At 42.1% G+C, this 27,305-nt stretch overlaps 1 protein-coding gene across 12 annotated transcripts in view; it reads left to right on the plus strand.

The window, feature by feature from the left end:
* Nucleotides 1-27,305, plus strand: part of herc1 (HECT and RLD domain containing E3 ubiquitin protein ligase family member 1) — a 42,274-nt gene continuing 14,969 nt past the window's right edge. For 2 of the 12 annotated variants that reach the window (XM_083558330.1, XM_083558341.1), the window contains exons 1-47: nt 1-396; nt 3,073-4,026; nt 4,459-4,554; nt 4,635-4,829; nt 4,917-5,228; nt 7,061-7,157; nt 7,256-7,399; nt 9,555-9,682; nt 9,766-9,910; nt 10,377-10,548; nt 11,167-11,301; nt 11,701-11,866; nt 11,959-12,084; nt 12,202-12,402; nt 12,494-12,646; nt 13,138-13,270; nt 13,434-13,625; nt 13,714-13,923; nt 14,694-14,867; nt 14,959-15,073; nt 15,192-15,312; nt 15,407-15,581; nt 15,756-16,038; nt 16,137-16,257; nt 16,359-16,410; nt 17,064-17,329; nt 17,429-17,647; nt 17,915-18,035; nt 18,121-18,358; nt 18,658-18,827; nt 18,927-19,082; nt 19,337-19,443; nt 19,923-20,033; nt 20,140-20,310; nt 20,436-20,675; nt 20,882-20,965; nt 21,046-21,566; nt 22,270-22,958; nt 23,076-23,292; nt 23,376-23,536; nt 23,657-23,773; nt 23,861-24,074; nt 24,148-24,266; nt 24,379-24,608; nt 24,895-25,163; nt 25,573-25,625; nt 25,723-25,923. In XM_083558330.1, the coding sequence (XP_083414456.1) occupies nt 3,106-4,026; nt 4,459-4,554; nt 4,635-4,829; nt 4,917-5,228; nt 7,061-7,157; nt 7,256-7,399; nt 9,555-9,682; nt 9,766-9,910; nt 10,377-10,548; nt 11,167-11,301; nt 11,701-11,866; nt 11,959-12,084; nt 12,202-12,402; nt 12,494-12,646; nt 13,138-13,270; nt 13,434-13,625; nt 13,714-13,923; nt 14,694-14,867; nt 14,959-15,073; nt 15,192-15,312; nt 15,407-15,581; nt 15,756-16,038; nt 16,137-16,257; nt 16,359-16,410; nt 17,064-17,329; nt 17,429-17,647; nt 17,915-18,035; nt 18,121-18,358; nt 18,658-18,827; nt 18,927-19,082; nt 19,337-19,443; nt 19,923-20,033; nt 20,140-20,310; nt 20,436-20,675; nt 20,882-20,965; nt 21,046-21,566; nt 22,270-22,958; nt 23,076-23,292; nt 23,376-23,536; nt 23,657-23,773; nt 23,861-24,074; nt 24,148-24,266; nt 24,379-24,608; nt 24,895-25,163; nt 25,573-25,625; nt 25,723-25,923 (9,241 nt within the window). In that variant the 5' untranslated portion in view covers nt 1-396; nt 3,073-3,105. Of the gene's footprint in view, nt 458-3,072; nt 4,027-4,458; nt 4,555-4,634; nt 4,830-4,916; nt 5,229-7,060; nt 7,158-7,255; nt 7,400-9,554; nt 9,683-9,765; nt 9,911-10,376; nt 10,549-11,166; nt 11,302-11,700; nt 11,867-11,958; nt 12,085-12,201; nt 12,403-12,493; nt 12,647-13,137; nt 13,271-13,433; nt 13,626-13,713; nt 13,924-14,693; nt 14,868-14,958; nt 15,074-15,191; nt 15,313-15,406; nt 15,582-15,755; nt 16,039-16,136; nt 16,258-16,358; nt 16,411-17,063; nt 17,330-17,428; nt 17,648-17,914; nt 18,036-18,120; nt 18,359-18,657; nt 18,828-18,926; nt 19,083-19,336; nt 19,444-19,922; nt 20,034-20,139; nt 20,311-20,435; nt 20,676-20,881; nt 20,966-21,045; nt 21,567-22,269; nt 22,959-23,075; nt 23,293-23,375; nt 23,537-23,656; nt 23,774-23,860; nt 24,075-24,147; nt 24,267-24,378; nt 24,609-24,894; nt 25,164-25,572; nt 25,626-25,722; nt 25,924-27,305 lie in introns of all 12 variants that reach the window. The other 10 variants (XM_083558337.1, XM_083558331.1, XM_083558338.1 and 7 more) reach the window with 7 other exon arrangements.

Consider the following 27,305-nt stretch of genomic DNA (forward strand, 5'->3'; position numbering starts at 1 on the left):
AAGTACAGGATGAGTCATCAAAAACATGTTCATCAATTTCCTCTTGTGTTTTCTAGGTTTCTATAACAGCTAATCAGAGGAACACAAAGCGCCGAAAACTGTCAATTTATGATTTCAGGATTTTAATGGAACGCTTTGTGTGGTGGGGTGAAAGGTGTGGTTTTTCGAGCTCAGATCTGGCAACCTTGCGCTCAGTGTACAATTCAGGGTGCGGAATGAATGCGGATTCTTTCTGTCCATATATTTTTTTTTTTTTAACAAAACGGGATTAAATTTTGCTCTTTGCATTATTGGCAAGCTTTGCCGGTTTTTATTTTGCACCTCTGCACAAGTGGAGAAATATGAATTCCACTGGAGTGTTTTCTGCACAGGAGACAGTTTCTCTGACAGTTTGTGGTAAGCTTCACCGGTGACTGAAAGGCCTTCAGAGGCTCAAACTTTCAACCTACAGATTTGGGTAAATGATTAATTTATGTTTTTAAGCAGTGTCAGGATTTGAGCTGAGCTCAGCTAAAACCGAGGCGAAACAACCCCACCTGGACTAGCTAGCTAAAAGATCCAGGCGTTTAGCTAATAAGTTAGCAAGCCACCTAGCTTTGTGTGGAATTAGCCTCAGCTGTTTGTCAGACACCACATTATTAACAACCAGCAGCGTTTTATTTACATTTATTATATTAAAACACAATTATGTGAGCGACTGAACAGTTTTGCCAGCAACAATTATATTCATAATTTCATGGCTCATGTAACCAGCTAACTGACACACTGCCTGGCTACAAAGCTAGCAAGATTTCCAGTAACGTCAGTTTTTTACTAAACTTGTCATTGTGATATTCATTTACTTCTTAATAATAATCATAACAGCAATAATTCAAAATAGTTGTTTATTGTTTTGTAGTGTCAATACCAGGCGTGGTGTGTTTGGTTTATTACATTAATCGACCCATTTATCAATAATTTGTGATTAATGTGTGTTGATTCTAAGCAGGAAATTCGTTCTAAAAACATACCGTTTACTGGTTAATGATGGATGTATTGAATAGGAAAGAAAAAACATAACAAATGTAATCAAATGTGTAAGGTACAATGCTGTAATATTGACCTTTTTAAAGGATGCGAAAGGTAAAAATGGTTATTAAATCATATGAATTGCTTTTACAAACTTATTGAAGTGAAACGAGTTTATTTTTATTTACTAAGGATTATTTATTATTATTTTTTATTCCTCTTTCAATGCATTAACCTGCTCAATTTATCTTTCATGTGTGTAATAATATAGGCACGTTTGTGTTAAATCTTGCAATAGTAAATATTTTTTAAATTTGAAGTTGCGGGCGCTGGACAGAATGTACAGTGTTCAGCAGAAGACACTTATCAGTTGTTTACTCGGCTGTGGTTGTTTACTTTATTTTCGGGGTTAAAGCCGTGTATGTGAGTAAATGAGTGCACACACACACACACACACGCGTGTGTGTGTGAAACGTGCCAGTTGTGTTACAGTTAAGGTGTGTGAGTTCTGGATCTGACAGTTTCTCTACCTCAGCTACATCACACTGTTCTCCACTGGACATCGACACACAGATAATACGTTTGTTTTGTTCTGTAAAAAAATGTAAGCAAACAAAAAATCTGATAGAGAACAGCAAGACTGAGCAAGGATAAATGAGTCATGTTTTTGCTTTTGTGTTATTGTACGTGTTTGTGCTGTTGTACATGTCAGTGTTTATTTTACTGTGTTGTTTAGTGTTTGTGTTATTGTATATCTTAGTGTATGCATTACTTTTAGTGTTTGCGTTAAAGGATGTGTTTGTTGCTTTGTGTTAGTGTTTGTTTTTGTGTTAGTGTTACTGTACATGTTAGTGTTTGTGTTAATGTTGCTGTACGTTTTTGTATATGTCAACGCTTGTTGCTTTATATGTTGGTGTTACTGTGTTGGTTAGTGTCACTGTACATGGTAGTTTTTGTGTTTCTGTGCATGTTAGTGTTTGTGTTACTGTATATGTTGGTAATAGCATTACTGTGCATGTTTGTTACTGTATATGTTAGTGTTTTGTTAATGTATACAGTACCAGTCAAAAGTCGGGACACCTTCTCCTTCAGTGGTTTTTCATAATTTCTATTTTTTTCAACATTGAAACTATGAAAGAACACGTATGGAATTGTGTAGTAAACAGAAAACATGTTAAAAAACCCAGAATATGTTTTATAATTTTGATTCTTTGAAGAAGCCACGTTTTACTTCAATGACAGCTTTGCACATTATTTTGCATTCTCAGTCAGCATCATGAAGGAGTCACAATTGGTTTTCCAACAATCTCAAAGAGTTCCCAGAGATGTTGAGTGCTTGCTGGCTGCTTTTCCTTCAGTCTCAGCTCTTAGTTTTTCTTTCCTGAGACAGTCCTCGTGTTTAACAAATACATAATTCCTTATTCTGTGTTCTTTTATAGTTTGAACGTCTTTAGTGTTAATGTTGAATTTTAGTAGTAGTTTTATGTTTAGCAGTAATGTTGAAAAAAATAAAGAAAAAACACTAAAGGAGAAGGTGTGTCCAAACCTTTGACTGGTTCTGTACGTTAGTGTTTGTGTTCAAGTTAATCTTTACGTTAGTGTTTGTTTTCTTGTTTGTGTTTGTAATGAAAAAAAAATCTTGAAAATTCTTCACAATGCCAACGATAAAATCTTTAGTTTAAAAAAAAACAAAACATACAAATTAACCCTATTATGTTTAATTTGTTAAAACATCAATTGGTTTTCAGAAAGCAAATAAAGTATAACATGCAAATCACAGGTTCTAATACATTATGGATTCTATATTAACCTTGTTTACAGATTACAGATAAACAATTTGTCGCATTTGTGATGTAACGATGGAAACAGTCAGCATGTTGTTCAGAGTTGTTCAATATTCAGAGCTGTAACTTTTTAGGAGAGAAAGCTTTTTTTTTCCGCTGATGAGGAATGACGTCTCTGAAGTTCCACAACGTTAACTATACCTACAAATGGATAAAAAAAAGGTGTGGTTTAGTGCAGTGTGTGAGATGTGTAAATAACGTGTGTTTTCTTCACCTGTAGGTGAGCCAGCGTGTGTCTGAATGAAGCAGCGTCATGGCTGCGATGATTCCGCCAGTGAAGCTGAAATGGCTGGAGCATCTTAACAGCTCCTGGATCTCAGAGGACAGCGAGTCCATCTCTACACGAGAGGGTGTGGCTCTGCTGTACTCCAAGCTCCTGGCTAATAAAGAGGTGGTGCTGCTTCCTCAGCAGGTTATGTGCCTGAAAGGCCCCCAGCTGCCTGACTTTGAGCGCGAATGCCTGTCACGTGATGAACAGGAGCACTACTTGGATGCGCTGCTGGCCAGTCAGCTGTCTTTGGCCAAAACCGTGTGCTCTGACTCTCCTTTCGCCAACGCACTGCGCAAACGTCTTCTGGTGCTGCAGCGCATTTTTTATGCTCTCTCCACCAAGTACCATGACAAGGGCAAGACGAAACAGCAGCAACACTCGGGCGAGAGCGCTCTGAACTCCTCTGAGCTGCAGGCGGCAAGTGAGCGGCCACGTTCCAGTACAGACGCTCTAATCGAGATGGGCGTACGCACTGGTCTTAGCTTATTATTTGCTCTCCTGCGTCAGAGCTGGGCTCTGCCCACCTCTGCCCCCGGCCCTAGCCTCTGTAATGATGTCATCACCACGGCGATCGATGTAGTGGGCTCGCTACCACCCTTATCTCTAGCCAATGAGAGTAAGATCCCGCCAATGGGTTTAGATTGCCTGGTGCAGGTCACCACCTTCCTGAAGGGCGTGATCGCCTGCCAATCTGGAGCTGACGTGGTTGGGCGGAGACTGGCCTCCGAGCTCCTCCTGGGTTTAGCGGCGCAGAGGGGATCTCTGCGCTATCTGCTGGAGTGGGTGGAGATGGCGCTGGCCGCCTCAGCTGGAGTCAGCAACCTGGAGCACAACCAGAACCTGGAAGGTTTGATGGGATACGACTGTTTCATGAATATCCTCATGCAGATGAGACGATCGCTGGTATGTCCTCTGTGTCTGTCTCTAGATTATTATTATAATTTTTTAAGACACTTTAACATTAAATAAAGAACACAAAGCAATTTAAATACCAGTATTCACATGTCAGCGAAAAAATTGTGATTAAATATTTGTATATAAGTGCTAGACTTTAATCACGCTAAATACCTTATGAAAATACATATTTTCTAAGACAAAGATTATGTTGCACAGTTAAAATGATACAGGTTTTGCAATCCCACTTTTACGGCATTATTACACTTAAATTTTTATTGCTTTGATTATTATTTCGGATTTGCTTTGTTTAGAATTGACTTTACTTTAGAAATATTAGTTAAATGATTACCAAAACAAAAAAACAACTAATGTTCACAGTTGATGGACCTTTTTTTTTTTTTTTTTTTGTAATTTTTTTTATAACTTTCATGTAAACAGGGTTCGTCAGCAGACAGGAGTCAGTGGAGAGAGCCAACACAAACTCCAGATGGCCTGTGCTCTCTGTATGAAGCTGCACTCTGTCTGTTTGAAGAGGTAAAAAAGTATTTGAAATAATAAGTAATAGTGTTTTAATACTTTCTTGCTTCACACTGTTACCGATTGTGGCGTTGCAGGTCTGTCGCATGGCATCAGATTACTCAAGGACGTGCGCAAGTCCAGACAGCATCCAGACAGGTGAGGCAGCCATGGTGTCTGAGACGTGTGAGGTGTACGTGTGGGGTAGTAACAGCAGCCACCAGCTTGTGGAGGGAACGCAGGAGAAAATCCTTCAGCCTAAACTAGCGGCCAGCTTTAGCGACGCTCAAACGGTAAGAAACGCCAAGCGGGTTAAAGAAGAATCCAGAATCTGAGGATTTCAGCGGCGCTGTGGTGTTAAAAAGGATTTGTAATTTCAGATCGAAGCCGGACAGTATTGCACATTCGTCATCTCATCAGACGGATCCGTCAGGGCTTGCGGAAAGGGAAGCTACGGCCGCCTGGGTCTGGGCGACTCCAACAACCAATCCACGCTGAAGAAGCTGACCTTTGAACCTCACCGGGCCATCAAAAAGGTTTCCTCATCTAAGGGCTCTGATGGCCACACATTGGCATTCACAAGTGAAGGGGAGGTGTTCAGCTGGGGAGACGGAGACTATGGCAAACTGGGACATGGCAACAGTTCCACACAGAAATACCCCAAACTCATACAGGGACCTCTGCAGGGGAAGGTATTGAGCACTGTGTAGAGTATATTTATTAATTTACTCTCTATACATTCAATATACTTAATTACTTTACTCCAATAAATTGGTACCCTGGTGGTCTAGTGGTTAGGATGCGGCGCTCTCACCGCTGCGGCCCGGGTTCGATCCCCGGTCAGGGAACCAACCCCAGCCACTCTTAGTGCCAGTCCCAAGCCCGGATAAATGGGGAGGGTTGCGTTAGAAAGGGCATCCAGCGTAAAAACGTGCCAAATCAAACATGCAGATGATCCGCTGTGGCGACCCTTAATGGGAGAAGCCGAAAGAAAGTTACTCTACTCCAATAAATGCTTTTTGGGTGTATTCCGTAAATTTTATTTTTAGCGCAATTATATTTCTTAACTCTATTATAAGCAAATCTTGTAGGAGACATGGCCAGCAAATCATTAGCAATCACATGACTTAATACCTAAAGCGCAATGTCCCTTTAAACAGCTGCAATTTTAACATACCGTATTTTTCGGACTATAAGCCGCTACTTTTTCCCACGTTTTGAACCCCGCGGCTTAAACAAAAAAGCGAATAATTTAAGAATTTTTTCTGGGTGTTTCCCGGTTTCACAAACTTCAAGCCAAAAAACTGAGCCCCATAACAATAGACCAATGAAATTTCCGAACGTAAACGAAAAAACGCACCTCACCAGTGTTCTGAGCTGCACGGCTTCGGGAGAAAAAACTTCCATCGGGTGATTTTTAAACGCACAACGATGCCAAAAGATAAACTCTCGAGAGAAATAGTTGTGAAAGGAAGGAGGAAGACAGTGAACAATGACTTTCTTGGTCAGCTACTGTTTAGATATAAGCCGTTGTAACGCGTTGAGTCTGGGTGAAGGGAGAGCTTCAGTCAGGGATAGCTTCTCCAGTTGCAACAGACAGGTTTCCAAATCTCGTGCTTTTTTATTTTTCTTGGCAACAGCGTTACGGGTTAGTCAAAGAAACTTAGAAATGAGCATCAGAAAATAATAAGGACATAATCCTCGGTCTCCACACATGCAGTAATAGCAGAAAAATGCAGTGCCAGGCTATTCCCAAAATACCACTATGCTCCTAAAGGAAGCGCAATATATTTCACCCGTTACACCGTGTGTAACGTGTCTTTTGTTAAAGCCTGTGTAATGTTCATTAGTGTAGACCTGTCTGCGGCTTATAGACAGGTGCGGCTTATTTATTTAAAAAATTTAAATATTTGTAAAATTCAGTGGGTGCGGCTTATATATGGGTGCGCTTTAAAGTCCGGACATTACGGTAATTCTAACTTGATATCCTGTAGGATAATTGTAAATCTGGTTTTGTTACAAAACACATTATAATCTTTAACAAACCTGTTCATTCAGATGGGATATTTATTTGCTTTGAGTTATTACTTTGACTCAGGATGTAAAAGAAAAAATGCTGAGAGAAATTATTTTGTGGATGTTCAGTCTGAAGAAAAATATATAATTCAAAGAATCCCAGAGATAACTAGTCTAACATGACTCCTTGTCCTCATATAAAACTAATCTCATCTGAACCTGCCCGTATTCATTATGATAGTTTTATTACACATAAAACACCTCATGGATCTTTTTGTCGGGATCATGATTAGTGGAAGACAGAACTGCTTTTAATGTCACTTTCTTTTTTGGTGCTTCAAGATGTCTAAATTCATTAATTGAAGAAGAGTGAGATTGGAGTTTTTACTGTAGGCATGGAGTCGAATCTGAATCTCTCACACACATTTTATATACTATGAAAAGAGATTATTGTGAAAATCACTATTGTGTGAATTCAGTCTTAATTGAATGAGGTGAATGTGTGTAGGTGGTGGTGTCGGTGTCCGCTGGATACAGGCACAGTGCAGCGGTTAGTGAGGATGGAGAGCTGTATACCTGGGGAGAAGGTGACTTTGGAAGACTCGGTATGTTTTAAAAAAGAAGCCTTTTTTCTTAGTGTTGTTTGTTTACACTGGATGAGATCTGCAGCTGAACGTGTATGTCATTGTCTGGTTGTTTCTAGGCCACGGTGACAGCAACAGCCGAAACATCCCCATGCTGGTGAAAGACATCAGTAATGTAGGCGAGGTGTCCTGCGGCAGTTCTCACACCATTGCACTCTCAAAAGACGGACGCACGGTCTGGTCCTTCGGGGGCGGAGACAACGGTGAGTCACCTATATTAGCCGGTGTCTGCGTTCACCACAACCTATAGCTGCAGCAGATGATGTAATGCAAAAGAAAATATCATGATGGCTTAATAAGGTTTACAACCTCATCAATGTATTCCGCTTATAATTTAGGACGGCTGAAAAGTTTAAAACATTTTGAATGTCATTAAAAACCTCATAGGGGGTTTAGAAAAATGGAATATTCCAGACTAGTGGGAACAGTGAGCTTACATTTGTTGATACAAAAAGTTCAGGAGATGGGAGCTGTATATTAAAGAGTGTTCCTCATTTTCACCATTGCATCTCATATCTTTAAAAGCGTGCTAAGATTATTGCGCTCTGTTTTTAAATTTTTTTTTACCAAATCTCTGCCATACGTGAGGTATTTTGGAATTAAACTACAAAGACTAGAATTCACATTCAGTCAAAAAAAACACACACACACAAAAAAAACAAAAAAAATTTTCAGTAGGAATGCACCGAAATGAAAATTCTTGGCCAAAACTGAAAAAGAGGAAAGCAAGGCCGAAAAACCGAAAACCGAAACACCGAAAGAAATTATGCCAGTTATTATTGCCATTGCGTTTATGGCTATGACTGTGTACTAACCTTACTAAAATTAAGGCATTTTAATAGCATACATTAATATTAAAGTTTAAAAGAATAAATTAATTACAAATTATGAAAATATTTATTTATAGCACATTGCAATAATGCACAGGATAAAATAAAATAAAATTCAAACAATGTCTGTCGTGAAACTAATTGCTGAAATATCTGCAGTTATATGCTTATGAACGTGAGTTGCAACAACATCAAGCAGCTCAGGTAAACACACCTCTGAAAAATGTCGATTGCTCGGCATGGCATAACGGGGCTCAATGTGTTCGATCAGCCTACGAAACCCCACATCTTCTACCACAGAGAATGGCTGATCATCTAAGGCAATGGATTCCATAATCTTTTGTGTAATGACCTTTGCCATGACACTATCACTGGGAAACTTCCTTGCCTTTCCAAAAACGTCCGCCACAGACAGAGTGCGCATGCTCGGAGGGGTGATAAATTAAACCCGACATGAAGAAAATCTTTGCAGACGCACCCCCTCTTGAAATTTCGCCATTACATGTTTTGCAAATCGCTAATCGTGGGTCTTTCTCCAAGATATACTGAAATACGTCCACACCGCAGATATGTTGCTTCAGACAAGCACGTGCAGGGCGCGGTTTCTGTTTGCGTCATCACAACAAACTGTTGTAACCGAACATTTTCGGTGGCCGAATATTCGGTGCATCCCTAATTTTCAGCTTTATTTTCTCTTACCACTGAGTTACCTTATGGTTATGTGGAGGTAGATGGTGGAGAAAGGTGGCCCACAAGCACACTACAAAATCTAGAGGAACATATTACCAGAAGAGTGGAGGGAATTATAGGAGCATATTGGGACTAAATGTGGAATGTGATGCACAAAAAAGCACAGGCTTTATATTGAAAGAATTTTATATATGGATATTTAACTCTATTTGTAAACTTTTAACAGACACAAACAAGAAAAAACATTTACAGAAATATATGAATTGACGATGTACATAATTAAAGAAAAAATTTTTACATTTATACAAAAATCTTCCTGAAGAACGCTTGAGAGGAACCAAAGTCAAAAAGGAACCCTAATGAGGATCTGGTCAAAAAAGAGCAATTGTGTAACCAGGAAATTCTTTTATACGTTTGTATCATGACCTTTTACGAAACACACTATGTCCAAACTTTGCAAGTATGCCGGATGTAATAGTGAGTCAATAAGAGAACAAGTTACAGCAGAAATGTGAAAAGTTTATTTGTTCAGAGATATTTATTCTTTTTGTGTGCAGTTGCAAACATACTTTGTCTAACATATGTCTGCTTCATGACAGTCATTTTCTTTTTACTGAATTCAATTTAGTTTTAATAAACATTGATAATTATTAACAGCTAAAAGAGTCTAATTAAAGGCTAAAAAAAAATGGTCAGGTTAGCCACAGTAGCTCAGACAGTGTAATGTTGTGTTGTGATAATGTTGTGTTTTGGTTCACTTGTGCGATATATCTCTGTTTCTCTCTCTCTCTCTCTCTCTCTCTCTCTCTCTCTCTCTCTCTCTCTCTCTCTCGCACAGGTAAACTCGGGCATGGCGACACCAACCGTGTCTACAAACCCAAAGTCGTGGAGGCTCTACAGGGAATGTTTATTCGTAAAGTTTGCGCCGGGAGCCAGTCTTCTCTCGCTCTTACCTCCACTGGACAGGTAGGAAGGTAAAATATTAGTGAACTCTGTCATCCCATAGATGAACCTCTGACACCAGTTGTGTGTTGTGTACATTTTCCCAGGTGTACGCATGGGGTTGTGGTGCGTGTCTGGGCTGTGGATCCTCCGAAGCCACCGCTCTCAGACCCAAGCTAATCGAGGAACTGGCCACCACCCGCATTGTAGATGTCTCTATAGGAGACAGTCATTGCCTGGCTTTGTCACATGGTACAGTATTTTCCTAACACAAACACACACACACACACAGTGTATGGAGATGTGCAGTATCGGGTGTGTGAGTGAGAATTGTGCAGACTCTGCTTTAATCCGATAAGATAAGAGTTCAGAAAGCAGACCAGAGCAAGCTTGACCAATGGATGATGATGTATTAACCTAACTATGGGGTCCAGAATTTTAAATGCATTTACAATAAATTACAGCAAAATTTTTGATAAGCAATATCTCAACAGCAATCTTGCTGTATAATCTTAGAGTGAAACTTAAGCACAGGAATGCTTGATGCCATGCATGCAAATGCCTCTCTATTTGCACTACATCTCCAGGCATATATACACTACACATCTCTGTTTGAAATTGCGATGGTTCAAGTAAAAGAAAATAGCATTCCTTGGGTTTTGTATTTAGATGATTTTGTATGATGTGGAAATTTTCTTGTTTATTACCCATTTTGTAGATAACGAAGTTTACGCCTGGGGAAATAACTCGATGGGTCAGTGCGGTCAAGGCAACTCGACCGGCCCAATCACCAAACCTAAGAAGGTGATTGGTTTAGACGGCGTGGCCATTCAACAGATTTCTGCAGGCACCTCCCACAGTCTGGCATGGACTGCCCTTCCTCGAGACAGGTGAGCAGACTTTGCATCACTAAATTGTGAATCTATCCAAATACTAAAAGTATTCAGCAATTTGAATTGAATAGCTTATAAGAAGTAGTAGAGTCATTTCCAACACAGGCTTGCTAAATTATGGTATATTTTTAAGATATGCAAATTGTATTTTTAAATATATCTTGGTGTCAAGTCCATCCTGTTTCTGGTTTCACACCGACTTTGACCCAAAAAGAGTTGATTCACTAAATTCCCAAAACTTTGGAGTTTACACACGGAAGAATGAATTAGCATGCAAAAAGATTTAGTGCCAGCAAGACCGCTAAAACATGCTTTTATTATTTTGGCTTAAAATACAGCTTATGCATATTGTTTTGCCTCAAAAAGTCTGATTCAAAAATTGAGATGCTCATTTTAATGCTTTAGTTAGGTAGGTAACTGATATATAACTTAATTAATCATAGATGAGAAAATAGTCCTGTGGATTTAATGTTGCAAATAAATAGTTGTAAATGAATATTTTTGTTTAATATATAACTAATAAATTAATAAAAAATTTATGAAAATAGTTTTTATACAGTATATGGTGTGTTGTGTTGTGTTATTAAAAAAAGTGTGTGTTTGTGTGTGAGCAAGGCAAGTGGTGGCATGGCACAGGCCATACTGCGTGGATCTGGAGGAGAGCACTTTTGCTCATCTGCGTTCATTCCTGGAAAGATACTGTGATGGCATCAATAACAAAGTTCCCCCTCTGCCCTTCCCTTCCTCCAAGTATGCCAGACCATTTTTATGTATTAAATGTTTAGTCATTATTGTAACTGTGTGTGTGTGTGTGTGTGTGTGTGTGTGTGTGTGTGTGTGTGTGTGTGTGTGTGTGTGTGTGTGTGTGTGTGTGATATCATTATATTTTTATAACAGCCCTGAAGTGTTTTATTCCTCTTACATCACATCAATTTGTCAAAGATTTCAATGTTGCATTAATTACAGAGTGACACGCCACATACCTTTCACTCGTTTATAGTTACATTTAGTATTATATGTAACAAACTTCTTCTTCTCATCTATGTTATATCAGATATAAACATTTGTTCCTTCAGCAGATTCAACGTTTTAATCTTTTTTAGTGATTCCTCTTTCTAACCATTTATTTTCAACTTGTCTGTGCCACAGAGAGCACCACAACTTCTTAAAGCTGTGCTTGAAGCTCTTATCCAATCACCTGGCTCTGGCACTGGCGGGGGGTGTGGCCACCAGTATCCTAGGACGACAGGCACGGCCTCTCCGCAACCTGTTGTTTAGATTGATGGATGCATCAGTGCCTGATGAAATTCAGGAGGTATGTCTTTTTTCCTTTCATGACGTATTTGATTTGGTGGCTTAAATTTTATTTTATTTTTTTACTGAAGTGTGTGTGCATTTTTTTTTTAGGCAGTCATTGAGACTCTGTCTGTTGGTGCCACCATGTTGCTCCCACCTCTGAGGGAAAGAATGGAGCTTCTTCACTCGCTCCTTCCTCAAGGACCTGACCGCTGGGAGAGCCTCTCTAAAGGACAGGTGAGGTCCCGTGTGTGCACAAGCATGTGTGCATGCGTGCATGCACACATGCTTGTGCACACAAGCATGTGTGCATGCGTGCATGCGTTCATGTGTAACCTGATTCTCTGCTTACAGAGGATGCAGCTGGACATAATTCTAACCAGTCTACAGGATCACACCCATGTTGCATCTCTGCTGGGCTACAGTTGTCCTCCAGATGTCTCGGAGTCCATCACACTGTCCTCAGACCCCACACACACACCGGATACACAGCCTGACACACACCTTGCTGAGATCCTCATGAAGACTCTACTCAGGAACTTGGGCTTCTATACAGTCAGTGTGCAGCACGTCAGCTGAATTTTTACACTTTGCTTTTGCAGAGTCCACACCAAAATGTTGTGTGTTTCTTTGTGTGTGTATCCAGGATCAGGCATTTGGAGAACTAGAGAAGAACAGCGATAAGCATTTGCAGGGAACATCTTCATCAGAAAACAGTCAGCCTGCTCACCTTCACGAGCTTCTCTGTTCTCTACAGAAACAACTGCTGGCCTTCTGTCACATAAACCCTGTCACAGAGGTACACGTATACACACACACACACACACACACACACACACACACACACACACACACACACACACACACACACACGGACGTTGCAGTTTAGTGGTTAAGACATTAAACTTTTGATTGGAAGGCTTTGTACAGATTGTGTTCGCTGTTGGGCCCTTGAGCAAGAGGCTTAACCCTTAACTCCTCAGTTGTACAAATTAGATTGCACTCTGCCAAAGCTTGTCTGCCAAATCCTACAATTGTAATGTTATGTAAATGGGCAAATACAGACAGACACACATGCCTGCACACACACACAGCAAGTGAGACAGACATGCACATACGGCAAGATAGACACACATATAAACACATGGCAAGAGGACACACAATTGCACAGAGACACAAATACTTTGACGCAGACAGACATACAGTGCTGGATATACTTTAAGGGAAAGCATTGCGATGTCATGGTGACTGCCACATTGACTGTTTTTCCATCTGCATATGTGTGGACAGGATTCTAGCAGTGTGGCCCTTCTTCATAAACACCTGCAGCTTTTGCTGCCTCATGCCACAGACATTTTCATTCGCTCAGCCATGCTTCTGAAGGAGAGTTCTGGAAACGGTAGCGTGCGTGAAAAACTAAGAGGTCTGTGCATGCCCACTCACCCATACACATACATCAGACATCCCAAAATTATTATGAAGTTTTGATTTGTAACAAATATAATTGTAGTTGAAAAGGGTAAATAGTCATATGGTAGGTTAACACCTGTGTTTTTGTGTTTGTGTGTGTGTGTGTGTGTGTGTAGATGTAATGTACGTGTCTTCAGCTGGAAGCATGTTGAGTCAGATCATGACATCGTTGCTGTTATTGCCCGTGTGGGTGGCTCGTCCACTGCTGAGTTTCCTTTTAGACCTTCTGCCCCCGTTAGACCGCCTCAACAGACTTCTGCCAGCTGCCACACCATTAGAGGACCAGGAGCTGCAGTGGCCAGTTCAGGGTAAAATAATAATTTTAAGTCTCTTAAAGTTTATTTTTTTTCTCTGGATTGGTCAGTTGAATCTCTCTGTTTCTGTGACTGGCACCAGGAATCACAGAACTAGCAGAGCTTGCATCTGGTCCTGTACAGTCCTGGGTATGGCTCATGGATCTGGAGCGCACGGTGGCTTTGCTCATTGGGCGATGCCTCGGGGGAATGCTGCAAGGCTCTGCCCCCTCGTTGGAGGAACAGCACACGGCATACTGGCTGAAAACGCTACTGTTCAGCAATGGCCTGGAGACAGACATACCTCAGCTAGGTATTTTTACACACACACACACACACACACACACACACACACGTACTACTGTTGAGTTAATACACACATATATACTTACACATTTAGACAGCATAATTTTATTTATTTGTAACTGAAAAGTATGTATACATATGTATTAGGGGTTCAGGTATTGGTAGGGCTAGCCTAGGTGTGACAGGTGGGTACACAAAATTCACGGTTTAGTATGTACCTTCATTTTTAATTTACGGTTCGGTTCAATTTTGGTATCGTTAGGGGGATAGAAATGCACAACATTGAAATTCTTTTTTTAAAAATTATATTTGAGGTCACAGTTGCCCACTGCAGTCAAAAACAAAGTATTAATTTGATAGTTGTGAACAAACAGCCCAAATCATTTCAGTCTGGGAAATGATTTTCTTTGTTTTTTTATAGATTTTATCCTCTCATGTCAGTTTGTTTTGCACACACTGGCTTAAAACAAGCTTGCAACTTCTCGTTTGTGCACCTTTTTTTTTTTTTTTTATTACAACTACTTGTGCACACACTTTAGTAACATGCTCACATTGGATACCCAAAGAACAGTTGTGGTACCCAGGTTATTTTCTGCTATATGTGATGCTAGTTTTTTAAGACTTTAATCATTTTTGGCAAGTCCTTCAGCAGCTAGATGCACAGACTGACAGATGCACACACTGAACAATAATCACTTCAGGTTATTTATTTAGATTAGGAACTTCACTCTATGTGAATTCATGGATGTTTCTATTGCGCGTGTGTGTGTATTAAAGACTCATGTATCAATGCACTGCTGGAAGCAGCTCTGTGTGGGAATGAGGAGAAGAAGCCTTTTGACTGCTCATTGCGAGCTGACATGAGTGTGTTAGTGGACCTGGCCCTCGGATCCACTAAAGAACCAACACACAGCCTGTGGACCAACATGCTGGACTACTCCATCAGCAAGGGTAAACCATGCAAACACACAATTCTGTTAATTTCAAACTATAAACAAACAGTCTGTAAGTGAACTCTCTGTGTGTGTGTGTGTGTGTGTAGACTGGGACAGTGCAACTCTGAATAATGAGGCTTTGTTGGACACCGTGTCACGCTTTGTTTTGGCCACGCTGCTTAAACACACAGGACTACTGGGCCATGCCTGTAGAGGGGGCAGGTAACACACACACACACACACACACACACACACACACACACACACACACATACACACAAAGTGATATGTTTTTAGATACACAAACTGACCAAACTTTATACCCTTAATGTTGTGTTAGGTATCAGCCATGTAAGCTGTTGGCTGAAGTGTACCGGAATGTGTATAAGGTGCGGAATCGCTTACTGGCCTGCAAAAACATGGAGCTTGTCCCAACTCACTCACCATCCAGAGAGCGCAGGGTACACGCACAAACACACTTTTTCACTCCTTTATACACATCAGCATCTTCTTCCACCTATTAAAAACCTCTGCACCCCCCATGTGTGTGTTTAGATCTCTGAGAATGTGGACTCTGTGGAACTGGACCCACAGGAGCATGCTTTCACTCGCACCATCGATGAGGAAGCGGAACTGGAGGAACGAGCCGAACGGGAGAGAGACCGAGAGGACTACCATCAGGAACAAGAGGATGAGGAGGAGAGGGAGCAGGAGGTGATGACTGCAGGAAGTGAGTGCACGCTGCACACGCTGCACACGCTGCACACACACATACACACACACACACACACACACACACACACACACACACTGAGACCGACACACACGTGCACGCCTCATAGGTTTATGTATTCTTTTGCTTAACCCTGGTGCTCTTTGTCGCTTTGTTCCACTTTGTGTGTAGAAATTTTCCAGTGTTTTCTTTCAGCGCGGGATGTTGCACGAAGCCGAGAGCGAACACGCACAAACAGCATTGGTGTCCCAGAAGATGCTGTTCAGCCTGGACAGGAGCGCAGGGACAGCGTCCCCTTACAGGACAGGCAGGACCTCTACACCACCACCTGCAATGCCATCATCCATCGCTGTTCCATGCTCCTAATGGCCGTCAGCCCGACTCTAATGCAGACGGCCAACGAGCAGCCGACTTTGAGTGCCACAATCCAAGATGGATCTGGATTCATGACCAGGTAAATGCTACTACACTCTGTATTCGATTTGATAAACAAATGAATTTGTAGCTGTGGTTCAGAGATTAATAACAGTATGTTGGGTGATGTGCGATTAGGAGCGAGAGTCTATCCACTGAGAGCCGTGCTATCCAGAGTGGTCCGAGTTACAGACTCACTAAATCCAGAAGTGAGTCTGATCTCTCCCAGCCTGAGTCTGATGAAGAGGGATACTCACTGGTCAGTACACATGTATATGTTAATCATTCATATGCTGTCATACTTGCATGTGTGTATTTGTGTACATTTATTTGAGTAAACTTTGCATTTAACTGTTACAGAGTGGCAAAAGAAATGCTGACCTGGACTTGGCGTTCACTCATAAAAAGAGAGGTTAGTCTTTTAATTTAATTAGTTAAAAAAATGTTTTTTTTTGTGTGTGTGTTGCACTTCCTGAATGTGCCAGTGCACATTAAAATGCCTTCAAACCATTCATTTTGCATGGTGATGAACAAAAACCCAGCATGGACTAAAGAGTGCAAGTCTTGTTAGTGAGTGAAAAAAACAAGATGATTACAGCAAATGAAAAATTGAACTGCGCAATAAATAGCAAGCACAAGTATTTTTTGTGACCTTTGTGATCCATATGTGATCTGATGTTCAGTATTTAAATGTGGCTTTTTTTTTTTTTTTTTATAAATTCCACTCACACAATCACAGTTTAATTTTTGTCAAAAGATTTTGACAGTTTTAGTAATCTTCATTACTGAAAGGACTATTTAGTTAGACAATATTGTATTCTGTTCTTAATTGCCATGTGTATCACTATTTTTTCAATTCAGTGATTGTTAGTGTAAAACAGTGACGGTGTGAAAGCAAACCTTTGTAACAATCATACATTGAGATAAAATAATATTCATCATATGTTTATGTTTGGTGCCTGATTTTCTTTCTCGCTGTTTAACTGAAGAAGCCTTAAACACCCCTGAAAATCTGACTTCTCCACATTGCTTTTAAATTTCTTGTTCCACCTTCGTCCTCGTCAGATTTTGCTCAAAGCACTCCGGACTCCGCCGAATGGTTCGGCCGGCGTTCGGGTCGTGATCGCCTGCACAGCTCTTCTCAGTCTTACGAAGAGTCAGACTCTGACCTGAGCTGCACGCTGCACATCCACACACTCATCGACAACATTGTCAGCTTTATCAGTGGCGATGTGGGAAACACGCCCGGATTCAAGGAACCAGAGGAGAGCATGTCAACTAGTCCTCAAGCTACAATTATAGCCATGGAGCAGCAGCAGAGCAGAGCGGAGGTACAGGACACACTCATACTTTGTGAGATGCTTTTTTTAATGCATTCACAGTTCAATTGATCGGACGAATAATTGTAATTGTTGTTTCTGTGTGCGAAGCTGCGATTGGATGCCCTCCATCAGATCGTGGTTTTAATATCTGGGATGGAGGAGAAAAGTCAGGCTGGAGTAGAGGGCATAGCAGGGCGTGGGTCCGCCACTTTTCACTCTGCCTCCTTGCTGACTTCAGTCAGACTGCAGTTCTTGGCCGGATGCTTTGGCCTTGGTGCCTGTAACGGGGGACTAAAAGGTGAAAACGTCCAGCTGCACCACTACCAGGTAATCATCATGGTTGTGTACACTGTTAATTAACAAACAATTAGAATTCCTGTTCATTTGGGTTGAGGTCAGGGTTCTTCATAGTTCTTCTTCAGCCTTAACATGCCATATCTTCATGGAGCTCACTTTGTGTACAGGGGCAGTGTCATGCTAGTATATATGGAAAAGATTTATATGATGATGTGAAAAGCAAAGTACACCCTCTATAAATTCTTCTTTTGCTTTTTTTTTTTCTTCTTCACATCCGTGTGTGTTTCTTTGTTCCAGGATGGCATTCGAGCTGCTAATAAGAAATTACAGATGGACATTCAGACAGCGGTGCATAAAATCTACCAGCAGCTTTCAATCACTCTGGAAAGAGCTCTTCAATCTAATAAGCACCATATAGGTAATCTAGATAAGCATACTTTATTACACACATACACACACATACGGTGTGCGCTGAGTATTCATATGTGTTCTTGTGCACACAGAGGCTCAGCAGCGGCTGCTGTTAGTGACCGTGTTTGCCCTCAGTGTGCGCTACCAGCCCGTCGACGTTTCGTTGGCCATCTCCAGCGGTCTGCTCGATGTGCTTTCTCAGCTGTGCGGTAAGGAAACCCTGCTGGGACACACCCTCCAGCTCCTGCACAAACCTGCCGGCTCTCAGCTCAGCACAGCGCTCAAAGTGGCTAGCACCCGACTGCTGCAGATCCTTGCCATCAGCACCGGGTAAAAAATACTGCTGTTAACTAACACCACAATCAGAGGTTACAACACTTTTTTTGGCAAATTATGATATGAATTTTATGTGACATCAAGACTTTTGTTAATTGATTTCATGCACAGTGAAGTTAAACTGACGATCTCTGTCTCTCTTTAACTGTAACACCATCATTAGCTTTGTGCACATGGGTGGACATTAGGTCACCTGACTAAACATTACCTTAAGTAAATAAAGATGGTTAAGGTTACATTATGCTCTGAAATCAGTGGCCCACACACACACTAACTGATGCTGTTTCGTTTAGGACGTACGCTGATCGATTGAGTCCTAAAGTTGTTCAGGCTCTGCTGGACCTGCTCTGCAGTCAGCTGAAGACTTTGCTGTCTCAGGCTGCAGGAAATGTTCTCAGCACAGGGCCAGAGTCTGAGGAGAAGACAGACGACGGTGCAGACATAATGAAAAAAGACTTTAAGGGTAACTCAGGGTTGCACATGTACCGTTTCTCAAACTGATTTACTGAGATTATTTATCAGTTACACATGCATGAAAATAAAAGTGTGTTTTGTGTTTTAGCGTTACTGCGTAAGCAGCACATGGCAGAGCTACATTTAGGAGACTTTCTAGTGTTTCTGAGAAGAGTTGTATCTTCAAAAGCTATCCAGTCCAAGATGGCGTCGCCTAAATGGACTGAAGTGCTGCTTAACATTGCAGCTCAAAAATGCTGTTCAGGTATCTCACAGTATAGTGTTTTATTTATTTTTTTATTTTATTTAAAAAAATTATTCGTTTTAAGGTTTAGGACCTGTAACTTTTAATTAAATATGTATTATATGTTAGAATTATATTTTTATTCAAATACTTAATGTTGTCTAAAATAATACAAATATAATTTTTTTATGTTATACTTATTTTGTATTTTACATAATTGTTTATTCTAAATTTTACCTTTATTATTTTATTTATTTATTTATTATGTATTTTAGGTGTTCCGCTCGTGGGGAATTTGAGAACACGACTGCTTTCCTTGCATGTCTTGGAGGCTGTTCTACCAGCCTGTGAAAGTAGCGTTGATGATCATCAGATGACACAGGTCACATTCTAAACACTACTGATGCTTGGGTAGCCAATTAATCAAGTTTCCACTACTCAGTTTAGGAAGGAATGTCCAAAAATGTTTAAAAAATAGAACCAATTCCATGGTATACGTTTGCCTTTTAAGTTTGAAACTTGTGTCTTGTTTACAAGATGAACTATTAATGTTTAGGGTGTCAATACTTTCCAACCCGGGGTCTATCACAGGAATCCTGAGTGGGAAGCCAGAAAATAAACGGATTGAAAAGTTAGAAATGATATGAGGTTGACCATGGCCATATACATGATAGTATACCCTATTTACTGATCATATACAGTATAGAAAGACAATTACTTGTATGTATTGTGTTTTTGTTTGATTACTCGATTAATAAAAACAAAAGTAGCAAAGTTTTGTCTTCTATTTAAAGCTTTGTTGTGCAATATAGTCCACCATTAATTACTTTTTATTTATTTATTTTTCTCCTCCAAAACCAGGTGGTAGAACGGTTGTTCTCTCTTCTGTCAGACTGCATGTGGGAGGCTCCTGTCGCTCAGGCCAAACACATCGTCCACCTGAAGGAGAAAGAGCAAGAGGTCAAACTTCAGGTAAACAAACTAGTATAGAAGAACAAATTGTTTAGGGATAGGGATAATGAATATTTTTTTCTTCCTATGTTAATTGGATTACATGAATCATTTACGTGTGTGTCAGGGTGAGTCCGAGGAGGAGGAAGAGAACCTGCCTGTTCAGGAAGTGATCTTTGACCCTGAAAAGGCGCAGTGCTGTGTGGTGGAAAATGGCCAGGGTCTGACACATGGCAGCGGTGGGAAAGGCTATGGCCTGGCTGCTACAGGAATTTCATCAGGTTGCTACCAGTGGAAGGTAGCATACACACACATGCACCTCTAAATACACTGGCATCAATTCCACTTTATAATTTTACCATGGTCCATTTTAACGTTCTGCATGTCTGTGAGCTGTAAATGTGTGTCTTCTTTTTTTTTTAGTTCTACATAGTGAAGGAGAACCGTGGGAACGAGGGAACATGCGTGGGTGTGTCTCGCTGGCCCGTACACGACTTCAACCACCGCACTACAGCTGACATGTGGCTGTACCGTGCCTACAGCGGAAACCTGTACCACAACGGGGAACAGACGCTCACACTGTCCAGCTACACACAGGGCGACTACATCACCTGCGTGTTGGACATGGAGGCTCGCACCGTGTCCTTTGGCAAGAACGGAGAGGTCAGGTGGACTAAAGATCGCAGATATAAACTTGTCATGTTATTGAGAAATCGCATTTCTTTGTCTTGAATTAAGACAAAGACAATATATACATGAGTGTATTCGATTACACCAAGTACATTTAATATAAGTAGACCCGTGATTTGTGGCTGCACTATTTTCAGAGCTGTTGTTGTAGAAAATTGATCAACACCTTCTTTATATAGGAACCTAAACTGGCTTTTGAAGATGTGGATGCGTCCGAGCTTTACCCGTGCGTCATGTTCTACAGCAGCAACCCAGGCGAAAAGGTAACAGACTGAGAATTATGTATGTGATGTATATAGTCTGGTAGTTATAAACCCTCTAACACATTCCGGTTCGTTTGCAGGTCAAAATCTGCGACATGCAAATGCGAGGCACACCACGTGACCTATTACCAGGTGACCCCATTTGCAGCCCCGTGGCCACCGTCCTTGCTGAGGCCGTGTCTCAGTTAGTAAGGATTTTGCACCGCTCGGATGACTGGACGCAACCCATCAACAGGTGCATGCTCCAACGGCTGCAGCAGATCCACGGCTGTCTGCACGACAGCGCTCCAACCACAGGGGGTGCGAGACTCCGCAAGAGTCGCTCAGCTCAGAGCCGCGACGAGCAGGACGAGGTGAAGGAAGAGGACCGGGACGAGGAGCGAGGCAGAAGCGGAAGAGAGCTGACGGAGGTGCAGCTGCGTACGCTCTGTAACCTGATATGGCCGGTGCTGGCTGTGATCGGAGGTGTGGATGGTGGGCTGAGGGTTGGAGGGCACTGTGTGCACAAGCAAAGTGGGAGACACGCCACCCTGCTGGGTGTGGTGAAGGAGGGCAGCATGTCAGCTAAGGTGCAGTGGGATGAGGCAGAGATCACCATCAGGTGAGAGAGATTAAATAACTGCATTATTAATTTTGGTGAATTTATAATGTTTCTGTCAGGCTGTTGGTCTGTTTTTTATTTTCCCCTCTTATTTACTTTCAAAACCTGCATATCCTGTAGCATTACCCCTCGTCTGTGTGCCTATCTATCTTTCTTTCTCTCCCTCTCCGTCTCTCTCGTTCCCTCACACACACACACACACACACACACACACACACACACACACACACACGCACACCCAACACATTTTGTCTGTCTCTTTAATTTAGCCTGTCTCTTAGTTTCTCTCTGTTTTTTTTCTTTCTCTTCCCGTTTATTTATCTTTTTCATCTTTTCTTTTCTGTTTATCGCTTTGCCTCTTTTTCTGTCTCAGCCTTTCTTTTTCCTTTCTTGTTTCTCTCTCTTTCTTCCTTTCTCATACTCTTACTCTCCATATTATATTTCCATCCTTTACATTTTTCTCATTTGTCTTTTTCCTTTTTTCTATGTCTCTGTTTGATTCACCATTTTCACCATTTCATCTTTTTCCTCCTCTCTTTAATGGCTTTGTGTTTCACTCTCTCATGCTTTTAAGTAGATTCATGTGTTTTGCATGTCCTCTTCACCTCCAACTCCCTTACACTCTCTTTCTCTCTATCTGCCTCTCTCTTCTTCTCGTCTTTTCTACCACTTCATGTTCTTTCACATCCACTCCTCACTGAAGCTTCCCCGCTTTCTGGTCACCTAGTGACACGCCGTTGTATAACCTGGAGCCGTGCGAGCCACTACCCTTTGACGTGGCACGTTTCCGTGGTCTTACTGCTGCGCTGCTTCTGGACCTCACCACTCTGGTTTCACTCCTGGACGATGGCACCAAGCTCTCGACTTCATCCGGCTCCTCTTCCTCATCACGCCGCCATGAGCGCCGACATCGGCACGAGCCTCATGAGACAGAAATTGAAGACGTGCCCGGCGACCTCCGTGTCTCTCACAGCTTGGATGAAGTGCGCTCCCATGCTCACACCAGCACCCATGCTGAGCCGCAAAAGGCACCTGTGTTGGCTGAGGTCCACGCCGTGCAGCTTTCCTACCTCTGCCTCGGTGCTATGAAGAGCCTAAGCGTCCTGCTGAGCTGCAGCAAGTACGCCGAGCTCCTGCTCATCCCTAAGGCAGTTCCTGACAGCGGCCACAACTCGGACTGCGGTAGCCCGAGCATCAGCGTCTCGCAAGAGGAGGCAGAGATGCGTTCGGCTCTGCAGTTCCTTATGAGGCACATGGTAAAGCGGGCCGTGATGAGGTCACCCATTAAACGTGTGCTGGGATTGGCAGAACTGGAGCGGGCACAGGCCATGATCTACAAACTTGTTGTCAGTAGTGTGTTGGAGGAGCAAGAGGGTGAAAGAACCAAGCAATGTGAGTCTCTTTAACACACACACACACACACACAATGTAATTTGGATTAATGCTGAATCTTATTATTGTGTGTGTGTGTGCGTGTGCGTGTGTGTGCGTGTGTGTGTGTGTGTGTAGCTGAGGGTGAGTGTGAGGAAGTGGAAGGTGAGCAGCAGTTCCAGACTCCGGTCACTACCTCACCATCTGCCTCCAGCAGCACCTCATTTATGAGCTCCTCCCTAGAGGACACCACCACTGCAACCACACCTGTCACCACAGCAACCACACCAGTAACAGATGCTGAGACTGCGCCAGCTGCAGAATCACCAGGAGTTATGCCTCTCAGCCTGCTCAGGTATATATACATTCACACACAGAATGCTCCGGTATCTGTCATGTTTAAAATGTGTATTTAGGGGTGTGTGTGTGTGTGAGCAGACAGATGTTCTCCAGCTACCCCACCACTACGCTACTACCCACTCGCCGAGCTCAGACTCCTCCAGTCTCATCCCTGCCCACGTCTCCTTCAGAAGAACACGGCCGGAGACAGAGTTTTACCTCACCTGAGACTCAGCCTGCCAGAACCACCAACAGGACAGGTACATACACACACACACACACACACACACACACAAAGTTATGATCATGAGACTTATTATCCTAAGAGCCACAAGGAGGCATTGGTGTGTGTGTTTACATTTCTATTTCATTATGTGCAGCACTGTCAGACCCCAGCAGCCGTCTCTCCACATCTCCTCCTCCACCTGCCATCGCTGTGCCCCTGCTTGAGATGGGGTTCCCTCTCAGACAGATCCTGAAGGCTCTAGAAGCAACAGGTACACACACCCACATAGACATACACACATTCGTTCAACTCCCGTGTGTTTACTTGAACTCCTAATCCATGGTACTCTGTAATCCAGGTACGCGAGGTGAGGCTGACGCCCAGAACATCACCGTTCTGGCTATGTGGATGATCGAACACCCCGGCACTGAGGACTCGGAAGAGCGCACCATATCTTCTGAGTTTTCAGGTGCAGCCGTAGGAGGCAAGAGTGCGGAGAGGAGCTACCTACGCTCACCTGGAGACATTCCCAATGCAGACGCCACAGAGCCGGAGGAAGGATTCAGTGAAAGGTATAAAAGATATGTTATTATTTTTATTTTAGTTTTATAAATTCAGTCACTTACAGTGGATCTCTTATCTCAGCCCTGAAGGATTGGATCAAGACACTGCCTCTGCTTCCACTGGCCACACCCGTAGGCGCTCAACCGCTAGTAGAAAGCATCGCTTTGATCTGGCTGCACGCACATTACTGGCTCGTGCAGGTATTTTTCTCTTTCTTACTCTTTGTTCCTCTTCGTCATAACAAACACACACACACACACACATCATTGTATTCCAAAAGTTCACTGACGTGCTGGTGGATTTTCTCTGCAGCTGGACTGTACCATTCGGTGCAGGCCCACCGCTCACAGGTGCGCAGAGAGGGGCCTGGGCTGCAGCAGGACTCGGGCTCTCTGGGAGGAGTTTATGACTTCAACCTGGATGAGGAGCTGGAGCTGGAGCTGGACCAAGAGGCGATGGAGGCTATGTTCACCCAGGAGCTTGCTTCAGACTCTGACATACTTGGAATGTGGATTCCGGAGGTACTGGATTGGCCAACATGGGTGTGTGCGACCGCGGCCTGGGGCTGCAGCTACTTTCCTACTCACTCTTAAGCTTGTTAATCAGGGAGGAACATACACACAAATTTGTATACAAGCTCAAACACTTAAGCAGATTGTTGCATGCTGCGATTGTTGTTTATTTAACAGCACATTGAGTATTTTAATTAACTAAACCTCTTCCTCTTTTAACTCACTAACACTGCTAACTGCTGCAGCGTAAAATCACATCCTCAAACTTTGCAGTTTCAGGTGTCACATTTTTGTATATATTTTTTTTTTTATGTAGCATGTGTGCGAGTCAGAGGAACGCGAGGAGGTTGTAGTCTGTGAGCTCTGCGACATGAATGTGTCCAGCTTTAACCAGCACATGAAGAAGAGCCATCCCGGATGTGGACGAAGCGCCAATCGTCAGGGTTACCGTAGCAATGGGTCCTACGTGGACGGATGGTTTGGGGGCGAGTGTGGGAGCGGAAACCCTTATTACCTGTTGTGTGGGAGCTGCAGAGAAAAGTACCTCGGTATGAAGAGCAAGCATAAAGGAGTGGTGCCGGAGAGGTGAGTATTACAAGGACATGTAGGCGGAGCTAGATACAAGTGCAGATCACCGATAATGGCACTCCATTAAGGTCTTTGTAATGTCTGTTGCTTGGTAGCTATTTAGAGAAAACTTTTACTGAAGATCTATTTTAAAGTTAATACAAAAGTATTAGCATTATGAAAAATCATTTGTGTATCAGTTGTCTTTGCAGTGATGTTGCCTTTTTCTCCATAAAGACTTTCATTTCATTAGAATCTTCATTTGCCTGTGATTTATATCATGTATTAATATTTAAAAAAAATTTTATAACACCAACCCTTTAGACTAAGACACAGATTGTCCTAGTAGTGGTATTTTACTCATAACTTGTATCTAGTCTTCATGCCATGCTATATTCCTCCAACTAATGTTTTTTTTTTATTCCAGATATAAGGGCCAGGCTCCAGACCTACTGGGAAAACAGGACAGTGTCTATGAAGGTATTTAATATTTCTTAAATAAAAGGCTTTAGCATGTACTTAAGATACGCTTTTTAATGTTTTTTTTTTGTTCTGTTTATATGTGTGGGTTCTACAGAGGACTGGGACATGCTGGACTTGGACGAGACGGAGAAGCTTACGGGCGAGGAGGAGTTTGAGCTTCTTTCAGCGCCGCTGGGACTCACAGAACGCAAACCTGTCCCTGAAGCTGTTCACTTTCCTGACACAGACCCCCTTGGAGCCTCAGTTGCCATGGTTACAGCTACAAATAGCATGGAGGAGACCCTCCTGCAGATAGGCAAGATTATGACATGCCCTTTTCCTTACTCAATAAATTGAGTTTTTTTTTTAAAGCTAATATTACTCTTTAATGGAGGCTTTTTTCTTTTTAGTTTGAGCATTGATTAAGAAAGAAAAAAGTGGAGCAATAAATAATTTGAATTTAAAGAGAAAAAGTATGTAGATGAACTGCATTTCAGAATGTACAGTGAGGAAAATAAGTATTTGAACACCCTGCTATTTTGCAGTTCTCCCACCTAGAAATCATGGAGGGGTCTGAAATTAATATTGTAGGTGCATGTCCACTGTGAGAGACATAATCTAAAAAAAAAATCCAGGAATCACAATATATGATTTTTAAACTATTTATTTGTATGATAAAGCTGCAAATAAGTATTTGAACACCTGTTGATCAGCTTGAACTCTGACCCTCAAAGACCTGTTAGACTGTCAATCTCCCTCGGACTGGGGCTCCATGCAAGATCTCACCTCGTGGGGTCTCAATGATCCTAAGGAAGGTGATAAATTAGCCCAGAACTACAAGGGAGGAGCTGGTCAATGACCTGAAAAGAGCTGGGACAACCGTTTCCAAGGTTACTGTTGGTAATACACTAAGACGTCATGGTTTGAAATCATGCATGGCACGGAAGGTTCCCCTGCTTAAACCAGCACATGTCCAGGCACGTCTTAAGTTTGCCAATGACCATTTGGATGATCCAGAGGAGTCATGGAAGAAAGTCATGTGGTCAGATGAGACCAAAATAGAACTTTTGGGTCATAATTCCACTAAACGTGTTTGGAGAAGAAGAATTATGAGTATCATCCCAAGAACACCATCCCTACTGTGAAGCATGGGGGTGTTTTTCTGCACATGGGACAGGGCGACTGCACTGTATTAAGGAGAGGATGACCGGGGCCATGTATTGTGAGATTTTTGGGAACAACCTCCTTCCCTCAGTTAGAGCATTGAAGATGGGTCGAGGCTGGGTCTTCTAACATGACAATGACCCGAAGCACACAGCCAGGATAACCAAGGAGTGGCTCTGTAAGAAGCATATCAAGGTTCTGGCATGGCCTAGCCAGTCTCCAGACCTAAACCCAATAGAGAATCTTTTTTAGGGAGCTCAAACTCCGTGTTTCTCAGCGACAGGCCAGAAACCTGACTGATCTAGAGAAGATCTGTGTGGAGGAGTGGGCCAAAATCCCTCCTGCAGTGTGTGCAAACCTGGTGAAAAACTACAGGAAACATTTGACCTTTGTAATTGCAAACAAAGGCTACTGTACCAAATATTACCATTGACTTTCTCAGGGGTTCAAATACTTATTTGCAGCTGTATCATACAAATAAATAGTTAAAAAAATCATACATTGTGATTTCTGGATTTTTAATTTTTTTTTTAG

Source organism: Silurus aristotelis (assembly GCF_946808225.1).
Source record: "Silurus aristotelis genome assembly, chromosome: 13".
In the NCBI taxonomy this organism is placed as follows: Eukaryota; Metazoa; Chordata; class Actinopteri; order Siluriformes; family Siluridae; genus Silurus; species Silurus aristotelis.